The following is a 23,539-nucleotide window of genomic DNA, read 5'->3' on the forward strand; positions in this document are numbered from 1 at the left end:
TCAGCCTGTACCTTATAACTACATTGATTATGAGCTTGACATTTGAATCGCTCTTTTTTTGCCAGACCTGTTTATCAGCAGAGCTATTTTCAGGGCAATCTGCATTTGCAAACAGGATGGAAGTAAGGAACGGGAACAGGTTGTCATGCTGTTAAGTGACCACAGAAGTACAGCTGACACGGGTGTTACTATTGGTGCTTCTCCTCCAGTTTGGTAAGGGCTGAAAAAAAAGAGTCGAAATATTCTGAGTGGTCACGAAGGTGTTTTCTAGCTTCTCTGCTGGCTGACCCCAAATTACACCCCTAAGGCCATCCCAGGCCTGCTGTTGCACAGCCGTTTTCAGGGCAGCCAGCCTACTTGAGAGACTCTGTGAACCTTAGGAAGCCTTCTTGAGTTGCAGAAACGACTGTTACTTCTTTATGTTGACAGTTGTACAGTCTAGACTATGGTTTTGCCTCCATTACGTACGGGCCTGGTGAGTCAGACCCAGGAAGTGCCTCACTGGTTGAGACCAGAGGCCAGGTAAAACGCATGGCCTCATTTACCCCTTCGCCGGTGGAGGGGTTTGCTACCTGCCTCCCCAGTGGGTGGGGACAGACCTGGAGGGAGGTTCCCGTGCTGCCTCAAGGCTACACAGCGCAGGTTCGAGCAGTAGTCTTGGCAATCTCGTCAGGGCGTCCATTCCGGGTGCTGTTCCTGCGCGGGGGCTCGCTGGTGACACGATATCCACAGGAAGGGGAGGGAAGAGGACACTGGCCGCTTGTGACCCCCCTGGCGCACGGGCACAAACACCTCGGTAGGCCGTCGGGAAGCGGCTGGGGAACGCTGTACCGACTCCGAGGCCAGCGACGGAGGGTAGCTCCCATCTCCCGGCCCACCCCAGCGCCCTGAGGCGGGGCGGGTGAACGTGTGGTGAGGAGCCGCAGGGGTCCGTAAGGGAAGGCCAGGCGGGGTCGCCCCCGTGCTGAGGAGAGTAGCGCGAAAGAGGAAAGGAAGCGAGTTCTCCGGCGGCAGGGCGGCTGGGGAGAGGGGGGCCAGCTGAGAGAGCGGGACCCGGCAGGGCCGCTGGGGCGAGGCAGGGTTGCTCTGTTCCCCCCTCGGCCTCCTTCCCGTCACCGGCCTCTGCTCCAGCCCGCTTCCCCCCCATCCGTTGTGTGTTCCTGCGTCCGTTGCAGGCCCCTCTGCCGGTGCTCGTCGGCTGGGCGCGAGGCGGAGCTGAGGAGAGTTGGCGCGTGCCGGCAACGTGCCGGGGCTTGAGGCGGCGACGGGGAGATGGAGCCCGACAGCGCGGTGAGGATCCGGGAGCGGTGGCAAGGCCGGTTCCGGGGGGGCTGGGGCCTTCTCCGGGGAGAAGGCAGAGGGGGGCGGCGGGTGGGAGTGCAGCTGTCCCGCTAATGCGCCCCTCGCTGAAGGCGGCGGCCGTTGCGGGCTCGGCCCCAGCGCCGCGCGAGTCCGCCATTTGCTTTGTGGTGTGGCGGGCTGGGGGCAGCCTCAGTTGGGGTAAACCGCTCGCCTCGAGTGCGCAGCGGTACCCGGTACTTAGGAATGATGGGTGTCTGGTTCGTGACGTTGCGGGATATGGACTGTGAAAAAACGGGCTGTTCAGGGAGTAAGGTGGGATTGATATTTAGGTATTTGTCGTGCTTGATTGATTGTGGATGTGTTCAACATGAAAGTGAAAATTATATCAATTCGGTTAAAGAGCAGTTGCTAAACGCAAGAAATAACCGAGAAAAGTGGCTACCCCATCCCTGGCAACGCTCAAGGCCAGGCTGGACAGGGCTTGGAGCAACCTGGTCTAGTGGAAGATGTCCCTGCCCATGGGGGACATGGAATTGGATGAGCTTTAAGGTCCTTCCAACCCAAGCCATTCTGTAACTCTATGAAAAAACACATGTATATACGTATCCATACTGTTTAAGGGGAAAAAAAAATCTAAAAACTGTGTTTAAAGACCTGCAGAAACTCACATTATTTGGTGATGTGCACACAGATCTTTTAATATTGGGGTTTTTTTACTTCTACATTGGCATTAAAGAGGAAATTATTTTTGAGACAGTTATCAGAATACAGATTTTAACATTTTAAATTGGGGTTTACTGTATTGGGAGTTCACAAGTGATGTGTTCAATTCCTCATTTCTTCCATTTGGGATTTGGGTTTGTTTGACTTTTTTTAATGAGACTTAAAACTCTTGGCTTGTATAGAGAAAATTAAATTTGAGATCCTTGAGGTAAAGAATGTCCTTTGGCTGTGGTATCAACTGTTAATTGTAACTTTATAGTTAAATTTTAGTGCTGTACACAATTGCCAGATGAATATACAAGTAGAACACTGTATTCGGTGTGAGAGATGAAGAAAGTAACTTGATTTATCACCCTTCAAAAGTTGTTCTTTACAGATGTTCCTCCTTCTAAAGCCTTTGGGACTGTAGTGATTATGATTGTTCCTTGCTTGCAAGTGATGGGTTTGGTTGGTTTGGTTGGTTTGGTTTTGTGTTTTCAGGTTAGGCACTACTGTTATGGTAGTGTTCCCAGTAGGAGCAATGCAGTAGCTGCTTGCCTTTTACTCTGGGCTCTTTCCTTAGTGGTACTGTCAGGACACTATAGCCTACAATTTGTTTTAGTAAACTTTGATTTAGTTTAGTTTAGTTTAGTTGGGGACAGACAAAGAAAAACCACCATGGCAAAAATGTTCTTGAAGCCTCTTGCAATTCTTACTGGAGAAGTATGGTGATGGCACTATATGGCTGCTTTACAGTTATGGTTAGGATTGACTATGCAGTTTCCAGTGGAATGGGAGTCTGTATTTTTTCCCAGTTCATATGTGGAAGTTAAAACATCAGTCAGGCTTCACTGAATAATGGTTTCCGTGAAGTTCCCACTGTACTGTGTCCCTTTCCTTTACCAGGGCAAGGGCAACCTGGTAGTTCTTCCACAGAGAGAATTTCTGTTTGAATCACTGTGTACTGTGTTTGTAGGCCAGAAGGGTGTTGAATTAAAAGACTAGTCTTCAAGAATTGTTATCAGTTGTAATGAGCTTGTTGATTTTATATGGTGGAATTTTGTGTGCTTGGCACTTGGAAAATCAAGTAGAAGCAGTTGCAGAGGATCAGAGTTTTGTAGATTGTGTGTGTGTGAGAGAGTGTAAGGTGAGTTGAAAAGGCCTTTTCTGTATAGGTTTAAGCTAAGGGGTTTCTAGTAGACATAAATTAATCTCTGAAATAGACTTCATAGCTTGGGATTCATACAGCAGGATGCTGTGCAAGCAGAAAAACTAAGAATAGGCCCTAAAAGTCTCATTCAGAAAAGTGTTAAAATGAAAGTTAAACTAAAGACAATAGTGTATCACTAAGTTACTGAATTGCTTAAAACTAAGCTTATGTTTAAATGCTTGCTGATTTGCATTCTGAATAAAAAATACATGGTTAGTGTTCAGTTATTCAGTATTTGCTGTGCCTCCCAAAAAAAAAATTTTTTTTTTTCTGTTGAGAAATCTGTGTGTAAGATAACTGAAAATATTTGAAAATATTTTCCTTCCATCAGCAGACACCAAATCAGATGCAAACAGAATCTTTATATTCATGTCCCAACACTGCGTCTCCAGTGCCATTAAATAGTCTGACCAGTACTCCAAGGTTTGGAACAGTTACTCCAAATCGCGTCTTTGTAGGAGGAATTGATTTTAAGGTATTTCTTCCTATTTTTCTACTAAATGATAATTTGTATAAAAATCAACAGGAAAAAAATGTGAAATACAGTCATGTGTGTTTGTTCAGGTGGTAAAGTGCCCTTCACTGCAGTGTTCAAATGAGCAGTAGAGAATAAAACATTAAGCCTTGATTCATGTAACTGTACTACACAGTTGTCCATTTGTACACCTAAATGCTTTTGACATTACTGGTTCTTCAGAATTTTCTCTTTTTCAAAGAAGATGGCTTTTGTCATCAGCAGAGTTTATGGTAGAAAAGTATGTAGAAGCGTTTTTATTGTGTAACACTTGATGTAATTTAATAAACTGTGACCACAGTGTTAACGATTGAACAGAACAAATGTCAGTAGCTTCTGTTCCTCTAGCACTTTTCTTCCAGTTAATACAAAGAAGGAGCTACAGTGCATGTATTCCTCAGTTACCATAGTAATTTTCTTCAGAGCAAGTGTTTGTTTTAAAACAAATATTAAATCTTCTCTGGGCAATTTACAGTAGTGATCTGGATTCTTAGAATGCTCGTGCCTTCACATATGCCCTAAAAACCTCAAAGAGCAGTGAATATTGAGCCATTCTGATGTTGTTCAGTTGCTTTCAATGGTTGTGACAAGATATGTTCCAGATCTTCAGATCAGCTACTCTTTTTTTTCTTTCTTACCACTTCAGATTAGGAGTTGTCATTGACTTTTGCAAAACATCCTTGATCTGCTTAGCTGTTTCTTTGTTCCCACCAAGAGTATATTCTTTGTCTTAATCCTTCTAGGCTGAGGACCTTCTGAGTGGTGACTCAGATGAAGAGGAGGAAGAATGACAATTTTGCATAATAAACACAAGAAATTCAAGGTTCTTCTGGCTCACTTGGATAATTTATATACAGGCGTTCATAATTAAGGCGATGTTGTACAGGATCTTCAGTATATTTGGGCTTTGGCAAAGAGGCACAGTAGCTTCTTGCATTAATAGTAAGCAAATTACTAGAGCTGTAAAAAGATTTGTCTCACTTTCTTGATGGCAGTTTAAAACACTTATTCTGCATAATATATCAGTATTTTTGTTAATTGTCATATTGTTCATTTTGAAGCGTCTCTTGACTTCATGGTTCACTTGCTATACATCAAAATTTATTATGAATCTTAATTGCAACAACAGGAATTAAGTGTGTTTGTATCTGTAAACGTAAAGATGGTTTTAATTGGGAGAAGAAACAGAAGGTGTGAAACCACTTACTGACATTTTAGCAACTCTTCCAATTTCTATGACTTAATATCAAGTAGAGTCTTAAATTTCTGTTCAAATTGTAGGATATATATGTCATTCTTGGATTGTTTTCTGATGGGCTTCTTATGGCAAAAAGCATTGGGGTTTGGGGTATTTTTACCCCAAAGGTCTTAAGTTAGCTGGGGGGGGAGGGGTGGTAAAAATCTATTTATTTATTTTTGTGAAAAAAGGAGGCACTTAATAGAAGATTATTTGTTTTCCAGCAAGCTCTTTTATTGTTTTACCAGTTGGTCTGTCACTTTAGCAATGATTGCTCTTTACAAGAGGAAGCATCTCGCCTTTTTAAATTTAGAGATATAAGTAAGACAGGTCTCAGTTGGGTACATTTTCATCTTGGCCTGAAGAACTCTTTCTTCAGTGGTGTACACCCTGCCTTTCGTAAGAATTTGACAAGTACCTTTGTCCTGTCGTGAGCAGGAAAAGTCCTGAATGTGTTTCTGTCAAGCTTTTGGATACCGTGTTTGTCCAGATACTTGCAGATTTTCACTGTGAATCTTAGAACAGTGTTTCCTTCTTATTCCCCTTTAATACACTGCTCTGCAGATAAACCTTTGTCTTTCCAAGTTTACAGTCATGTGTAACCATCCCTGATGTCCTTGAGGTGTTGAGCGACACCTTCACCACTGATCAGTCTTAAAGGCTCTTTGGTTGTTTCTTGGCCTATTTTAGCCTTCAACTCTTTTGTAATAGGCTTTTTTGCTCAGCTTGTGAAGCAGCTCTGCTACATGTAACGTGGAGCTTAAAAAAAACAATCTCCCAGAAATGAGAAATTTAATCTACAGGCCTTTCATTTCTAAGCAGATAGTTTTGGTGTTCATTGCAGATGTCCTGGGGTCAGCAGTAGCAGTGCTACACCAGCTACTGCACCAGCTACTGAGAAAAATGACTGCTACTGCTGAATCCCGGACAGGAGAAAATTTTAAGGAAAGGAAAATCTTCACTGTGAGTCTTTCGAACATTGTACGTGCTTTGCAATGTGCTTTGTACATTTTTATGTGCAAACACTACAGCATATGCTGCACAACTGGTCTATAGAAACAATCAGTTGTTTGCCTGAACCTGTTTTCCTGTGTGCACAAGCTTTCACACTTCCCTTTAGGTGCAAAGTGTGATCATCTATTCAAGAGAATGGTTCTGGACTCCAGAATTCTTTTGACCTGTTCATGGTGGATAGTTTCTCAAACAACAGCTTGCAAGGAGAAGACACAGTTACTGAGCCATAATAAAATCTTGATGCGTTTCACACCTACTCAGTGCACTTCTATCTGATGTTTCTCCTCCTATGTGATGTTTCTCCTCACACTTTCAGAGCGACTGGGTATTTTCTAGTGTTTCAGTGCCTGAACACTTGGATTAACTGGGGAGATAATGTTCTACCATCATTGTTCTCTGCTGGACTTGGGTGTTATAGCGAGCAAGCTGCATTATTTGTTTTTGTAAAATGTGTCTGGAGGGTCGAATTCTTCAAAAAGAGCATTAACTTCATATTCTTTCCAGTTATGAAAGTTGTTCAAATTAGGTTTTGTTTCTACTAAGTTGTTCTTGTTTCTTAAACTTGGATGAAGCAGCTAAGCCTTTGATGTGCAGGAGGGGATATATAAAATTGTATACACACAGTTAATAAAAGTTGTTCACTTAAAGGTAGAGTAGTACTTCTGATATAATTCTTCAGCGAAAAATATAGGTGAATATGGAAATTGGTTGAGGCATATAGGCATCTATGTATGTAAGTGTACTTCTTCCAGCATTAGGTACAGTATTAACTAAGGACCACGTAGAACAGAACTTTAACATCTGAAATATGATGTTTAGGGCACTCTATTTGATATATGCTTACACAGTAGAAGAAAACTGATTCATAGAAGGTAGGTAAGTGTTCACATAGCTATTACATTAGGAACTTGTCTTACTTCATGCATACTCAGAAGCAAACGGTTTCCTCCATGGGGATTTAGAACATTCTTCATTAAAAGGACCTTTGTTTTCTTAATTTATAATGGCAAGTTTCTGTGGTGTGTGTATACATATCTGCAGAGTCTTATATTAAATGTACTTTTGAAAGAGGGATTATAGATTAGATGAATTTGACCATTAAGTTGCTGTTGTTTAGCAGGGATCTTTTTCATATATGACCTATGCATATCCTTTCTGGAAGCCTGCATACTCTGCTTCTCTGAAGTTTGAAAGCATCACAGTAATGTTTCATATTGTAAATAGCACTCTAGTATGTAATTTATGGAAACTAAAATTCACATGTAGTAAACCTGCTTCAATGGTCTTGCCTGTAAAAGTTGTTATGTAAATCCACTAAAACATAAGTTATAATATTTTAGTGGCTTTCTAGCATTCGTGGTGTATGTAAAAACGGAGAAATTAAATAGGAGCTGTGAAGGCTCATACATGGTAATTTTTTTTTTTCTATCCAGAGTTATCAGTAGTTTGTAGAAAACTTTATCCAAAGTATATCCATTAAAAATCTTACAGTAAGTATTCATTGAATAAAACAATATGCAAACCAACTTTTCTTTTTTTTTTTCCCCTTCTTGATTTACTGTACCAGACTAATGAAAATGATCTGAAGAAGTTTTTTGCTCAGTATGGCAGTGTGAAAGAAGTGAAGATAGTAAATGACAGAGCTGGAGTATCAAAGGGGTTGGTATTGTAGGATAAGTATGTTGTGGGAATTGAAAATATAACAGAAAGCTGACTGACTATAGTAGATTTGATTATGAATTTCATTGCTCAGAATATTATTTGTTTTGTCATTGATGTTCCCCATTAATCCATGTATGCAAAAATGTGTTCTTGCCCTTTAACATCTCCATGTAAATGTCTTTGTAGTTCATAACTGTAAAACTCTATACTTACATTATTATAAGATGAAGGTGTGTGCAGCTAGGACAAAATCGGTAATCCTTTCAGGGTTTTCTTATGACAGTATTTTAAATAGATAACCCTAAAATAGTAGTTTACTTATTAAACATGCGTATTTCTACTACTGAAAGCCAGTGCGGAAAGGAGCCGAAGAATGGAGGAAGAGGCGAGGTACATCTGATTATGCTGGAGTGCATTGGCAATAATGTGAGACTTTTGTGTGAAGATTTATGGAACAAGAACATAGGAGAGAAATTTGATAACGAATTGTGACTGCAGAAAAGGGAATTAAGACTAGAAGTCAACAATAAAAGAAATGCCAAAGAGCAGATCTGAAGAAAGATTAAGACTGGGTAGTAAGGTTATTGCTAGAACCCAACTAATGCAGTGGTCAAGAAAGTAAGATGAGTAACTGTACTGCCACAGAACGGCTGAAGCAGAAAGGAATGTTCATGAGAATTTGTACCTGTAACAGTTCACTTTGGTCAGAAGCTCTCTTCTGAGCAGTAAGTCTTTGGTGTCTGAATCTCATCATTTTATACTGCCATAATATATATCGGCAAATTACATGCTGAGCTGCAGGTCTTAGCATAGCGTGCTATACCTATATGGCACGTTGGACTTGGTTCTGCTGTCAGATCTATTACCAAGCCTCTTACCCTTTTACTAAATTCCAGGAGATACCTGAGACTTGCAGTACATGTGTCCATATAATACAGTAACCAAGAATATCCAATTATTATGCAGTTGTGATTGCCAATATATGTCTCACAGAAAAATGTTGGAAAATAATTGGTTTCAACAGTGTTGGTATTTCTGTTGAAATCCAAGCAATCCATTGCATCTCATTGACAAGTGATTTAAGAAACTTAAAGGGTTTTGTGACTGATTGTGTCTATTAGTTTATTGTCCAGACAGCACACAGAATGAAAAGGCTGTGTAGATAAGGTCCCAAGCTAGGTAAATCGTCTCTGTGTTCTTTGAACTTGGAAATGTTTACAAATCTGTTTAGAGAAGGCAATGGAGGAAAAGCTCGCAGATTTAAAAGTCAAGCTGGTCAAAGTCTTATTGGACTCTCTACTCAAATAAGCATTTTTGAAAGTACGCGTTGTGGTACAGACCTGAATTATAAGATGAGATACTTTGCACAAAGCACGTTCGATGGCATAGGTTTGTGGGAATGAATTGAGGGGGTTTGATACAGCAGGAGTTTGTGCAGAAAGCCTTTTTGATTTGTTGCAGTAGTTACGAAGTATGAGAACACACAGAACTCTTGCTTAATGCTAGTCATGTGAAGAATGACAAGAATAAATCATAGATAAACACTCTCTGCATTGCTGCTTGATCTGAGAACTCAGTATAGTGGGTAGTGCTTGTGCAAGTATAAAGCATTCACTGAATGCAAAGCAATCATTGAAGTAGGTGGGAGCTGTGCTGTGAAGTACAGTATAGAAAAAAATAACATCTCAAGTGTTTCATCAAAGTCTTTGTTTAGTAGAAATGAAGGAACTAAAGATACACACTGAGTAACAAGAGCAATGCGGAGAGAGGTATGTGTAGCTTTCCACAGGGGCTGCTCATTCACTTGCACTATATATCAAGAAATGATGTGCAGTGTATGTAAAAAAAAAAAAAAAATTCAGAGGGTTAGCTTTTATAATTCTTATTTAGGTATGGCTTCATTACTTTTGAAACTCAAGAAGATGCACAGAAGATTTTACAAGAGGTAAGTGATAGTCCCCATTATGTTTATCTCTTAAATTAAATACTTAATTTAATATTGGACACTAACTAGCTCTTACTGGCTGGCCGTATTTTGTTTGTCAGCTTGCATTTGAAGGTCTCTTCAGTCTGGTCTGTGTGAGACCTAATACAAGATTTAGGCTGAGGTCTTCTGGAACTAGGGGAAAGAGTTGCCAGTTCGTAGTACAGCTCTTGACTTTGACATACAGTCTTTACTTCCCTACTCGGTATGTGGTTCGTTGTGCATATAGAGCCATAAAGACTCTATCCTTCACAATTGCTTTCATTTGCTCTACTAGAAAATAAATTGCTGTCAAAGCTTTGTTGGGCGTTGGGAAGATAACTGCTGTCTTTCATGCAGACATGTTTGATTGGCAGAGCTGATGTAACTCTCTAGTGGTAAAATGAAAAGATGCTGCTGAGAATCATAGGTACCAGTTGTTAGTCAGGAGGCCCCATGAGGAGTAAGTAGTACTTGAAATTACTAAGAATTAAGTTTGTGTATGTGAACTCTTTAAGTTAGGATAGAAAAGTAATTAGTATAGCTTTGGGGGTTTTTGAGATGCACTCTAAATAAAAAGCAGGGGAGGGTGAAACCTAATGAGTGACTTGTGTATGTCTGATTTTGTTTCTTTCATGTCTGTGTAGAAAACGTCTTCTTTCTTTAATTCTAGGCTAAAAAACTTAATTATAGGGATAAGAAATTGAATATTGGTCCAGCAATCAGAAAACAACAAATACGGAATCCTCGTATGTATTTTTACTTGCATTTCAGACTGAACACTTACGTAAGAGGGGTACTGATAAGTTTTTTTGTCAGATTACTTCTTTATCTTGATCAAGTAAGCTGTTAAGATTTTTTTGGGGGGAGACAGAACAAGGTTTTATTCCAGAGAAGATGCCATCTCCTGCCAGAAGCAGTTTTATTTCTGTAATAAACAACTGAAAAAGTAGGATATGAATCACCAACCTTTAAGGGAAGCTTCATCAGGTTTTGGCATACCAGGGCATGTTGTTCTGTTACTCCACACTAAAGGCTGTGTGTCAGAGCTGTAAAATACATTCCTTTTGTAAGTGCAGCAGGGAATGAGGTGTACTTTTGTAACTTTGCTGTAGTAAAAAAAAAACCTCACCCCACACTTCTGCTCATCTGCATGGGGATCTGTCCCTTTATTTGAATAATGATGGCTGTCAGTACCTATTAGAGTACTGACTGTACAGGTGAAACTCTGCTTTGGGATCAACCCATGCTGGCTTACAGCACCACCATAATGGCAGCATTGCTGAGAAGTATCCCTGTCGCTGACATCTAGTTACCAGTATTTACTTTTGCCAGGCCATGTACCATCACAGAAACAGACACAGCCACGTGGTCTGTGTGCTGAGAGAGGAGGCAGTACCTTGTAGTGAAATAATTTGGTTATTTTTAGTGCTTGGGTCCTGTATCAGCTAAATATGAGTTTGTGGAGGTTACCAGTTAAAATCTCCTACAATGTGAAGTTATCTTCGAACATTTGAATGTCAAAAAAATACATGTATCTTTGGTGAGTAATTTATATGCATGTTATCTTTTGTACCCCTTTCCCATCTACCTCTGGAGATGTCCTGTGACCATCTGCTTTGATGATTTTGTGTTTGAGAGGGAATTGAGATGGCACTAGGCACGCTGCTCCATGCTCTTTCCTTTGAGTGCTTTGCTCCTTTACAGATAAAAAGTGACCTTTTCTTCTTTTTTATGGCCTACAAATCTAAAAAAATAAAATTTTCCGGTAAGTAAACTTTAAAATACTAATTTCAGGTTCTACTGTAATACCAGAAACTGCTACAATGTACTTAACTACATCAAGTGGATATCCCTACATATACCATAATGGAGTGGCTTATTTTCATACATCTGAAGTTGCTTCTGTTCAGCAGCCATGGCCAGTAAGTCAATTATTTTTGCATATGTGCTTTTCTGTGGACCAGGATGAGTGCAGTGTTTTGAAGTCCATGCTGCTTCCAGTTTCTTAGGATGTGCTCATGTTTGATGTTTAAATGGCTTCCTTGTATTAGCCTGTTTATTTCATGTTTTTAAGTATTACTAATTTTATTGGTCTTCTGCAGGGGACTTTTGCTTTGATATGACCCATAGGACAGGGTAGTTCAGAATCAGTGTGGGCCCTGCTGCAGGAGAAGTTTTGTTTTTTCTAAGGAGTTTCTGGTGCTTTTGACTGCTGATTGGCTCCATTTATTATTCCTCCATGAATGAGGTGTTCTTGGGTGTAAATTCTTACACTGAGGATGAAAAGAGAATGTAGTACTAGATCAAGAAAGCAAACCTGAAATTGGGTTATTTTACAGTCATTCATACTCTTTTTCAAGAATAATAATTTGTTTAGAAGTAAGATAATTTGATAGATTATTTGCCTTTAGTAGCCTTGGGGACCTTAGACACCATTCACAGACATATATGAGTGGAAAATCCCTTCATGTTGGGGGAAAAACTCAGTGGAAAAATTAGTAATGAATAAAAACAAATTTCCCAAATTTCTGGCTCATATCCACTGTTTCAAACAAATAGCATTGAATCTTTCCAATTACAAATTGCACGCAGTAGGCTTTACTAGTCAGAACTATAGGTTCGGAGGGCTGTGTTGTCCTCTATCATGGCCATACATTTCTGCCCCCCTTTCTTTCACTGATTTCTTTTTGAACCTAAACTAGGCCCACACAAAACCCAGGCAGGTTTCAAGCTCCTTAAACTGGCTGACTGTCAAATCAGATGAATGCTGAGTCTGGTGTGAGGTAGAGAATGGGAAAGGGAAGCTTGTGTTGGGGCTGTGGAGAGGGTAGGAAAACATCAGTGACAGCTTAGAATGCTTTAAGTATTTACAAAAAATGTATCTATAGTCAGGGTAGTGGATGGCCTTAGCATTTCTAGATGGTGATAGCCTAATGCTTTCTGGAAAGAACTGAGTAAATACACCAAAGATGGTTGTTTCATCTCTAATGTAGTCCCTTAGAAACAGTGGCTTTGAAGAATCTAAGCGTAAGTTAAATCCATTTTCAAAAGAAAGGGGAGATGGCTCAGCATTACAGTACTCTGGAACTGTTCTTAGTAGGAGTGGTAATTCATTAAATTGCTTCATTAAGACTTTAACGTCTTTCTTTTCAAGTCGCGCTCTGTTTCCAGTTCACCTGTGATGGTGGCTCAACCCGTTTATCAGTCTCCTACATACCAGTATCAGGTACCTATATGAAAGTTGTCTTCTAACCATCAGTATTCCTTCCAGTCATGGAGTTTTATTTGCAGCACTGTCTTGGCTCTGTTTATTCTTAGGAAATAAAAAGATTGTTCAAAATAGTCATATAAAAGAGATTTTAATTTCACTTAAGATCTTTTAACTATAAAATAATTTATTCTGCCTATGTAACTGTGAGGAAATGTAATAATTAAAATTTTGTTTGGTGTTGCTAGACAACTGGGTTAGTATAGTATCATCCTTAATTTTTATAATCTAAGCCAAACTCCTGCTCAAAGCAGGGCTTGGTAGATCAAGTTTCTTGGGAACTTGTCCAATTGAATTTTAAATATTTGCAGCTATGGAGTTTGCACAACTTTCTGGACAGCGTTTTCTGATACTTGATACTTCTCACAGTAAAAGTATTTTCTTTTCAACTAGTTAAAATATTCAGTGTTCCAACCTGTGTCTGTTGACTCGTGCTCTGAACACCACAGGCAAGAATCTGGCTTAGTCATATTTATGCTGTCATCCCTTAGCAGCACCCCTCCTGCCCTTATCCTTCTCAAGGCTGAACAAACCCAATCCTCTCAGCATCCAGATACATCTGTTCTCTAGTCCCTCCATCATCTTGGTGGCCCACTACTGGATTTATGCAGTATGTCTGTATTTTTAATGTGTATTGGCAAGTTAAGTGCTTTCTGTATCTTCTGTTCTTTTTTAATTAGCCATGCTTCTTAAGATGCTTCAGTATTTTAGAAGTTAATGAAATGCTAGAGTCAGAAGCTGAGTGGATGTAGGTGAAACCAAGTTCCTGAATTACTTGGGGGCTTAATGAAAATCATATTTTGTTTAAGTATTGATTATAGATTAAAGATGGTTTTGACTCTAGTATGTTGGGAATTACAATAGGTGTATGCATATGTTCTTAATCACATAAGTAATACTGGTTTTTTTTTGAGTTTAGGCACCAGCCCCCTGTGTTCCAAGTCAGTGGCAGTGGCCTGTTCCACAGGTAAATACAGTTTCAGTATTTTAACATTAGTTTGCATCCAGTTTAAAAGTCTGGTGCACTTACAGTGAACTTTACCAGTATTCACAACACTTAAATGTTACCAAAACCTGAAATAACATTTTATTATTATAGCATTTATTGAAACATCAGATACAAATCTGACATAAAGGAAGCATCTTCCCCTCCTTTCTCCCTCTGGCAAAAAGTCTGTATGAAATTATCTAGTAAGTTCTCAGAAGCAGGTAAAAACTGCCATATTTTGCCTGATAGGAGAAATGAGTATCAGCTAGCTTAATAACTAACTGTGATGTTTGATTGGAGTATTACTAGTAGAAGCATGTAGACATACAAGTAGGGTGAAACTAAACCCAGACCCTTGAAATATGAGGAAGAACTTGAAATTGCTAGCCTGGTAATTCTGGCGGGGGAGACTGTTGGTTTTGTGATCTCTGTAGCAGAGGAGCTTAATATGGAAATCTTGACACTCAAGGAACTTGAAGAGTTTGAAGCTGAAAGGACTAAGTCGCTGAAGAATGAACTGTTACAAAGCATCCTCATTACTTCAGTAGCAAGCAGCCTTGTCCAGTTATGGCCATGTCATCTCTATTAATAATGTCATCTGCTGCTTTGAAATCTGGGTGCTGAATTACAGAAATACTGTGGGGTTTATTTTAAAACAGAATGCTTATTATTTCAATGTAACATTTTTACAAGGTTATACTTGTTACGTTTCTGTGATCTTGAGAGTGTCAGTTCTATGTATTTTAGGATTTATCTAACAATACTCTCCAAAACATAAATAAAATCTGAAAAATGTATAAAAGCTACAGGACATTTTTGTTTTATCCTACCAACTTCCCCTTCATTTGGTCTCTTTAGGTTATCAAAGGTTGATTTGACACTTTATTTTACTGTTCTCTTTGCTAAATATTAATGAAGATAAAACTTTAAAAGCATCTTTGGTGTTCATAGTGCATAAATCATATTATTTATGAAAGTAATGTGGTTTATTTCAGTCTGCTGTCTCTTCACCTTCATTCTTGTATGTGCAACCATCTGAAGTCATTTATCAGCCGATAGGGATTACCCAGGAAAGTGGATGTGTACCTCCACCTCTCCTTGTAGAAGCTGCAGCTCCAGAGGTATTTTTATAAAAACTTTACTTACAGTTCAAGCTTTTATGTGCAATTGAAAAACATTCTTTTGGTTGAAGCACAGGTAGTTCAGAGCACTTAACATCAACTATTCCCTGTACTTACCCCCACAGTTAATGCTGCTGCTGTTAAATCATTTCAGTTGTCCTCAAGAATATCTCTTCCAGTTTTCTAGGAGGATGCTTTAATTTGAAATATTACAGAGGGGTCACAAGTGTATGATAGATAGCAGTATAAAAACTAATTGGGTTGTTTTGTTCTGTTTGAAAATAACAAGTAAAATGGGAGTCAGACTCTTCAGAATGCTGGATTAGTATACCCAAGCCATAACAGTTTCCTGAAGTTACTCTTTTTCTCTGTGAGCAGAAGCTCAGTTTTAAATGCTCTGAAGATCAGAATAAGTGAAGTAGTTGAATGGTTAAATATTTTTCTTTTCCTTTTTTTTTTTGCTTCTATATCAGTAGCATTTCTAATGTTTAAGAGATATTTAATATACAATAAAGCCATTTCTTTATAATTAGATATTAAAAATGAAAGTAAATAATTTGCTACAGAAAAACTCAATATAAAATTTTAAGTGTATTATGATTGGTACTTTTCCTCTTTGATAATTCATTTCTCATTAACAGGGATGTCAAAATAAATGATAAATTAGGACAGTAATCGAGTATTTTTACAAAAGTTGAAGAGTATTTTTATTGCTACAAGAGAAGTTCCAAAACTGGTATTTCAAACATCTTAAGTGGCAAATCCTGACATATTTTAATTTAATTTCCCTATAAAGGAATTGAATAATACAAGACTTTGGTTGTTGGAGTTTTTCTTATTTTTTGTTTAAATGCATGTAACTCAGTGTTTATAAAATCATAAATATTACCAGTGCTATTATTTTACTTTTTGTATTTCATAAATTGGATATCAGAGAAATTTTGCAGCCTGTGAGCACTTAAGAAAATAATCAAATAGGTTAAGGAATATTTGGATGTAACATGCTCTCAGTTCACAGGTACACATTTTGTTGATGTTAAAGGAAGCAGTATGTGGAAATTAAGAAGCTGGTATAAAATTCAAAGAAAAGCCTGTGTCTTATTTGTATGTAAATGTGATAATGCTAGGAACTGTATTTCAGTGTGCTAATCTACACATTTAAACACTGCTCCAATCAGAGCTGAGTGAAATGGATTTCTGGTAGTGTGATACATCTGTCAAAGACAGTGATTTTTGACACTGCTCTAGATAAACTGATTTTACCAAACTTTAGTACAGTGGGGAAAGTAGTTTTTTTTAAATACTGAAACTTTGTTTTTTATGAAGTCAGTATTTTAAATGTTGTTTGAAGTTCTAAGGAATCTAAATTCATGTGAAAAGTTTGTAAAAACATACAATTGTGAAACAAGTTTTTCTGCTTTTTTTTTTATTTTTCTGTAATACCAGGTGTATTCTGATCACGGAGTTCAAGCGTCACATCACCAGCCTATTGTTCAGAATGCTATAGCCATGCCTGCGCCTGTGAGTATCAAAGCTAGTTAAAGAAGGCATTTTACTACCACTGTCCCCATTCTTGAAGTGGAACAGTAAAAGAAGAGGGGAAGGTGACAAAACAGTGAACCTCGTTCAGTTCTTTGAAGTCATAGTTACAGATCCTTGTCTCTGGGTCTTGGGAAGTTGAATTCATTACTTGCAGCCTTACATAAGCACCTCATATTGTGGAGAGGTAGGTTTTTGGATCATGGAGCATGAAAAACAATGCCGGTTGGTCACCCATGGGTATTTTTTTGTGTAATTCTGATTCTTGAATGGCCATTCTAAAATGTGATTCTTCCATGTCACTTAATACAAGTTGCTGGGGGTTTTGGGGTTCCAGTTTAAGATCCTTTTGCGTTAATCAGTAAGGTTGTTGACACAACATGAAATAATGTCTAAACTACATTTAGCCTAGATTTGCTTGACAAGAAAGGACTAAAGGTGCCTGTAGTTTTACTTGAGATTACAGCACTGAGTCTTCTGTGAAAGATGCTTATTCAGCTACAAGTGGCAGACTGGATATGAATGAATCAAAACCATGTTATAGGCATTTTAGTTTGTTTTTAAATATTTTTACATTTTCTTTTAAGAGAAAAATCTTTTTTTTCCAGATTGTTGTGTAACAATAGCTACTAAATACTTCCAGTAGAGGGGGCTGTAACATTAAGTGGTGTCTTGGAATGAAATGCAAGTACTCTAATAAAAAAAAAGCTGAATATGAATTTGAGACATGAATATCTGAGTGATTCATATTTTTAAGGAATACTTAAAAGGGAGTTGGTGTAACACAGTGATCATAATATCCAGTTTATATTCTAACAGTGTATGAAAACACTTTAAAAAGCAATAGTAATTTCAGAATGAAAAATGAGTGAATACTTACTGTATCAGAAAGAAGCTTTTTCACCTTGAAACTTGACTTTTATTATCTTTCCTAGGGCCAGGGCTATACGAGCAAGATAGCATGAAGTAAGTTACAAGGTAGATCTAGAGCACAGCAGCTCTTCCTCTTCTACAGTAATTGCCATAGTACCATGCTTTGCCTTATAGCAAAGGCAAAGAAGTTTACCTTGTGATAATGTGATAAGTTACATGTATATATGCATGCATAGTCAAAGCATGTTTGGTTACTGTGGTATAGGAAATGAGCTGCAAATTCATATTCTTACTTATCTCCTGATACAGTATTTTCTATGTTTATTCATAGCTTTAGAAGTGATTTCACTTACAGCCAAAGCTGGCATAACCCAGCAATTCATTCAATTTTCCACACCACCCATTTCCTTGTGCTGGTAGAGGTTTTTGTTAGCCACTATGGTATACCAGGTCAGGGAACTGATGTAGTTGAAGATGAAGCTCTACTCCCTCCAACCAAAAAGGGTTAACTTACACTTGGTTCCTGAGACGGGTTTATCAAGCAACTGCATGAACTCTTGTATGTATACAAGACATTTGGGATAGGGTAGAGGAAGTAAGATTTGTATTAGCAGTGCAGATTTAAACTTGAGGAAAGTGAGTATGAAATTGCTGATCCTGTCTATTCCTTCACTGTATTTCTTGCTCATTCTTACCCATTCTCTTAAAGTTTGTTACCTGTAATTGAAACTCTGGTCTGCTCACGTCTCGAGTAGATTGACAGATACAGTTAAACCCTTAAAATTGTCAGAATTCAGCAAGTCTTTCATTAATTACAGGATGATGCCAAGTTGGTTTTTACAGGTTTTAGTTTTTAATTAGTTATTTAGCTTCATTTAGTAGTAACTAGTAGTTCTGGAATGTAATTCTTCCTTTTCAAATTTCACCTTACCTTTTCACATACCTGCTCAAAGCTTTGAATATATCCTACATATAACAAGCAGGATCAGCTTGCATTGTGTCTGTTACTGTAGCTGAGCACTCAACAATGGTTGGGTTAAAAAATAAGGAGCAAATGTTGACAGCAGCCTGCCATGTATTAACAACTGGTTGTGTCATTACCACCTGCTCCCCAGCTTCACAAAAATGCTGGTCTTGTTAAAAATACCCGAACAGATGTGTCTGCTGCTTCAAAATTGCCAAATAGTGGCCATGTGAGAGAGAGCAGATGCCTAAAATAACAACCTTATATTGAAGGTCATGTGTGAATTGCCTCCAGTACATTAGGAATTGTGTTAGGAATAAACATACACTTTGTTCTAGGAGCTCTAAGTCATGAGAGCAGGATGGGTACAGCTAGTAGCCAGATACTGTTGGCAGTTGTAGACTTCTTTGAGGTTTCAAATGCAACTTAAAACAGAGTGTGCATTACAGTTTTATTTTAATGATGTCACAAGGTTAAGTGAACAAAATGGATGAAATCTTTGCTGAGGAAGAAAATAACAATTCTAAGTTTGTTCCATTGCTGTTGTGGATGTATAAAAAGAGAAGTTGGTTCACTAATGGTATAGCAGCTAACAAAGGAGGCTTCAGTTCTGGCAATTCCCTAACTTATATTTCATTCTCTATTCTACCACTTATATAGCTTTTTGGTGATGTGACTTTTAGTACAAAATCTGTAATAGCCTTAAATGAAAAGTAGAAAAACACATTCACCAACTTCCAGCTATAGTTTATTTTTTAGATCCAAATTTTGATATTTCAGATCAGGCTTGAGTCAAAAATACTAATCTCCTCCCCTTGCTCCCGTGTTTGCTAATGATCCTGTGTATTTACTTGAAGATGCCTTCTTTTGGTGATTATTGTGTGTTTTGTTCATGAGTTCGTGGAAGTAATTTCATTTTAACATCTGTACAAATGGCTAGGGTTGACATTTGTTTTTAAAGGCTGCCAGGTAACACTTCTTTTTTTAGGAAGCCAGGATGTGGGGTTCATCTCTGCTGGATCTTGTGCAGTGTTTCAGAATCTTGGAGATTAATGTTTGGATGCTCCTAGAGGTCATCTATGAGATTCTGTTCAGTAGCAAGGTCTGTGTGGTCTACAGTAACAGCAGAAACTTGAGGGAAGATTGAAATTCACATGCTTTGGTTTCAGGTCTGGGAGAAATACCTGTGAGTTAAATTTTTGTTTTGGTGGTTGAGTTCTGAGGCACTGGCCTGGTAAATACTTACTGGATAGTGTGTGTGTATGAGGGAGATCCATGAGCAACACAGGCCTGTGGGAGCTGAGCAACATAACTGCAGTCTGCATAAACTGAGCAAAGGTATAAAAGGTGGACATGGAGGTGGGGAGGGTTTGTTCTGTTGTCTCATACTTTTTGTGTCTTTCTATTCTCAGTCATCTTTTCCAGGTACAGTATATGTGTCAGAGGTAGGCATGGTTCCAGGCTGTCTGAGTTTTTTGCTGTTTATATGGTCTGTGTCCAACAGAATGTTTTGGCTGACATACAGGATTATACAGTGTCTTTTCCTATAGGAGACTTTTTAGGTCCCCGGAGGGGGTGTTCTCTTTATTTGAGCTTGGACATTTAGCTTTGTTGGGGAGAATCAGAATTTCTAAACTCTTCACTCCTGTCGCCACAATAGACCAGTTTTAGTTGACAAAGTCTGACGATCTTCTTTAATGCAAATCTGAAAGTGCTGTACACTAAATTGGAGTGTACAGCTATAGTATTTCTTTAAAGCTTACTCTTTAAATGTAGTAAGTATTTTCATGTGTTTTCCTGAAAACCTGATTGAGTCCTCTAACAATAAGAACCTATCAGTGACAGAAACATATCCTGGTTTTCTGATTTGTTTGCATGTTTGGTTCATTTCACTACTTTGTTCTCTATTCCCCACAATTTTTTTTTTTTGATAGCGTTAAAGTTGGGTTTTTTTTGTTTTTGTTTTTTTTTTGTGTGGTTTGGGTTTTGGGATTTTTTGGAGGGAGGAGGGGGGTGTTGCGGTTTTTTTGGCTGTTCTTTTTTTTTTTTTTTTTTTTTTTTTGAAAAGTCCAACGTATTTTTTTTGTTGTTTGAGCAATTCCAGTCTACAGTATATTGTCCATAATTATATTGCGTCTAACTGAAAAGGCAGAGGGGAATCTTCCTATGTCAGAATTAAGGGTATTTGTAGTATAGTTCATGTATATGTGCATTCAGATCTTAATGGTGCATGATGCTAAAACTTTGGCCTTTTGATAGTGAATGTCCTGTGAATTTAGCTGAACTTGGAGCACTCCTTTTTTCTCTATAATGAGAGTAATAAGGTAAAATTTAGGTTCTCTGTGTGTATAATACACTTAAATATACATGTGTTTATATGTGTTCGTATATATACACATGCATCTATATATACATAAATTGTCTTTTTTTTGTAAGAGGAAGTCTTGGTGTAATCATTTTGGGAAGAGCATAGTAATTTTATGCTAGTACTTGTACAATAAGTAGTGTGTTATTGTATGATACTCCATCTGGAGCAAAAAAAATCTTACAAAATATTTTCTGTATAGGTAAGTTGTTTTGGATTTTTTTCCACTTGCAGTGAAACGAAGAGAGAGAATAAAACCTTTGTTCAAAGTTACCTTAGTCTCAGACACATGAATCCAAACTTTAAGGTTGGAACTAGATGATCGTAAGGTCCTTTCCAACACTAACCATTCTATGATTCTATGACATATTTTAACAAGACATTTGTCACCAGCTGCAGTAAAGTCCATTGCCTGTAAAGCAGGTATTTTAAACACCACCAAAACCAAATCTGTTAATTTAACATTAACATTGAAAACTGTAGATGGCATGCTTTTTCTTGCATTGTTCATTCTATGCATTCTATGCTCTCTTTACAATCTTTTCTTTTTCCTTTTTTTTTTTTTTTTTTTTTTAGTTCTAATAGTTTGTTCTCATTCTTGTTTAGTGGGGTGTTTTCTTTTGCTTTCTTTGATCTGTATGTTCTTTCTCTCTTTACTTGACAGACACTATGGAGCATTCAGTATTAAGCCATTTGGGCAGCTCTCGTCTGCCTGCACTGATTTTCTTGTCCTGGCCTTCCTATGTGGCTGAGATCCATCATCACCATAGCAGCTCGCAGCTGCCTGCTGTGGAACTTGCGGTCAGTTGTTTCATTACAATTTGTGTCCATTTCGTATCTGATAGGCTTTGAACAGCTCAGTGGTTTGTAACAGGGGCTTGCTATTGGTTAAGGTGTGATTCACTGTCTGTCTATGTGTCTGTGTGATTTATCTCTAGATGTAGCTTTGAAAAAATATTAGAAGCTTGCTGAGGTGAAATTGAGCATAGTTCTTTTCTTCTGGGACCAGGCAATAGAGAGGAGAAAATGTATTTGTTTCCTCAATATTCTCATAGGAGTCAGCTGGAAGAAGAGTAAGAGAAATAGATTGGGACTGTAAGGTTGATGTAATGAAAGCTAAAGTGAGCAGGGAGACTGGCACTAGATGGTCCTGGAAGCTAGATACTTAAGAAAGCAGCACACAGCATGATGCAGAGCTAGTAGATGATGGAAAGAAACTGAAATCCTGAGATTCAAGTGGCTTGAATATCCTGAGAGCAACGTAGGAGTTACAGCTGGTTGCATTAGAAAACTGTCAGAGCCAGAAAGGAGGTTAAAAAGGTGGGTAAGGTTAGCAAAAAAAAGTTAATGCTGAAAAGGCTTGAGCTTGCAGAATGAGGTTAGAAAACAGGGCTAGTTAGTCTGTCATATGGCATAATAGGACTGAGAAGAAAGGACTCAGATTGGTTAAGAAGGGAATAGAACAGATGGGAGTTCCACAAGTGGGATACAGAGCAGCTGAGATGGAAAGGGAGACTGTAAGAGAATTTGATCATAAGAAATAAAAACAGAATACCATTCTAGAAGCTGTTCTTGTCAGCACCTAAAATGGTAACCCTGTTTCCTGAATCTTGCCATGTCTTTATCAGCAACTAGTGGCATCCACTGACATACTACTTAATCACAGCCAGTTGCCTTTCTGTTGGTTTACAAATAGGACAGCTATCAGTTATTCAGCTCGAGTCTTACAAGTCTTGAGTTTTAGCTACTAAAAGAAAATATGTTAGCATAATGCTATATTCCCATAGTAACATTACAGAGAATGCAAAAGTAAAAAAAAAATAAACAATTCGTTATAATAGTTTTGCACTGTAGCATATTATAAAAGTACGTTTTCCCCGTTCAATTAGAAAGAGAGTACAGTTGCTTTAATAACTTGGCACTTTTACTGAGGCTGTATGATCAATGAACAGAACTTGATTATTTTTGTAAGTAAATTAATTCTTAACTCATTCTAAGATTCCATACTTGTAAATAAAGGAAGATATTTCTTACCACTGTTGACTTCACCTATGTGAATGGAAATCCGCTTTTCCTTTTTGAGCTAAGTCTGTCTAGCTGACGCAGTATCATACTAGACTAAGTTTTTATTGAAGCATTATTAATGAAGTAAATAGGACACCCTTTGAAACAGAAGAAGCAACCAGTATTTCTATTTCTCTTTAGGAACTGAAGCTGCATTCTGTGAGAAGAAATTTTTCACATCATTCATCTGAGTCTGAAACCTCAATGCACATGAAGTCCCCATTTCATCCTAGACACGATTACAGAATGGAAGATAAAATTCTCATACCACCTTCTACAGACTGTAAACCAAATTTTATTTTCTTTTAGCTATCTACTACCTATCACATGGAGCAGATATTCTTCCTAACTCCTAACGTTTGCCTGAAAATGCCAAAGTTAAATAGTACTCCTTTTTGTAAAGTAATCAAATGAAATATTGTAGTTTGGACAGGCAAAAACATGTGAAACCGTAATTTTTATCCTGCATTTCCTTTCTTAGTAAAAATACTGTTACAAGACAAAATGGGGATTTCTGATACACAGCCTACTGTATAAACTTTGTTTACTAACATAGATTGAAAATCAGCATATTTTTTATTAAAAGGGAAAGTTAACATTTAATTTCTGGATTACATGAACTTTAAAGATACGTTAGTTACATAGTAAATGCCATTTTCCCACATACTGACAGCATTTATGTGCTGCTGATTGAAGTCTGGTTATTTAAATCTGTGCATTTTAATTCCAAAAGAGTTTGCCTACTTTTTT

The 23,539-nt window shown here is 38.0% G+C and overlaps 1 protein-coding gene across 5 annotated transcripts; it reads left to right on the plus strand.

Annotated features, from left to right (window-relative positions):
- The first annotated feature begins 1,145 nt into the window (after positions 1–1,145).
- BOLL (boule homolog, RNA binding protein) lies at positions 1,146–23,539 on the plus strand. 5 transcript variants are annotated; one of them, XR_009743985.1, is made up of 12 exons: positions 1,146–1,290; positions 3,546–3,689; positions 7,547–7,638; positions 9,532–9,586; positions 10,278–10,353; positions 11,402–11,529; positions 12,762–12,833; positions 13,795–13,842; positions 14,859–14,984; positions 16,431–16,505; positions 21,390–21,526; positions 22,931–23,539. XR_009743985.1 is itself a non-coding variant. In XM_061456716.1 (12 exons), exons 1-11 carry the CDS (start codon positions 1,273–1,275, stop codon positions 17,486–17,488), a joined length of 864 nt encoding a protein of 287 aa, XP_061312700.1. In that variant the 5' UTR covers positions 1,146–1,272; the 3' UTR covers position 17,489; positions 21,390–21,528. The 5 variants fall into 5 exon arrangements, 4 of the variants coding, with proteins under 4 accessions (XP_061312700.1, XP_061312691.1, XP_061312723.1 ...); XM_061456716.1 differs by lacking the exon at positions 22,931–23,539 and adding an exon at positions 17,459–17,489 and having other exon boundaries at positions 21,390–21,528; XM_061456707.1 differs by lacking the exon at positions 22,931–23,539 and adding an exon at positions 17,459–17,501 and having other exon boundaries at positions 21,390–21,527.

This window comes from Pezoporus flaviventris, unplaced genomic scaffold, assembly GCF_033815535.1.
Source record: "Pezoporus flaviventris isolate CSIRO_AGI_PZ_B2104156 unplaced genomic scaffold, CSIRO_AGI_Pfla_v1 ptg000001l, whole genome shotgun sequence".
NCBI classification, from domain to species: domain Eukaryota; kingdom Metazoa; phylum Chordata; class Aves; order Psittaciformes; family Psittacidae; genus Pezoporus; species Pezoporus flaviventris.

What these genes read in the sequence shown, in the direction of transcription:
- BOLL (XM_061456716.1), top strand. An exon ending in GGCAGTGGCCTGTTCCACAG is followed by an intron (nt 13,843 to 14,858) that starts GTAAATACAGTT and finishes GGTTTATTTCAG; the next exon opens with TCTGCTGTCTCTTCACCTTC. An exon ending in CTATAGCCATGCCTGCGCCT is followed by an intron (nt 16,506 to 17,458) that starts GTGAGTATCAAA and finishes TATCTTTCCTAG; the next exon opens with GGCCAGGGCTATACGAGCAA.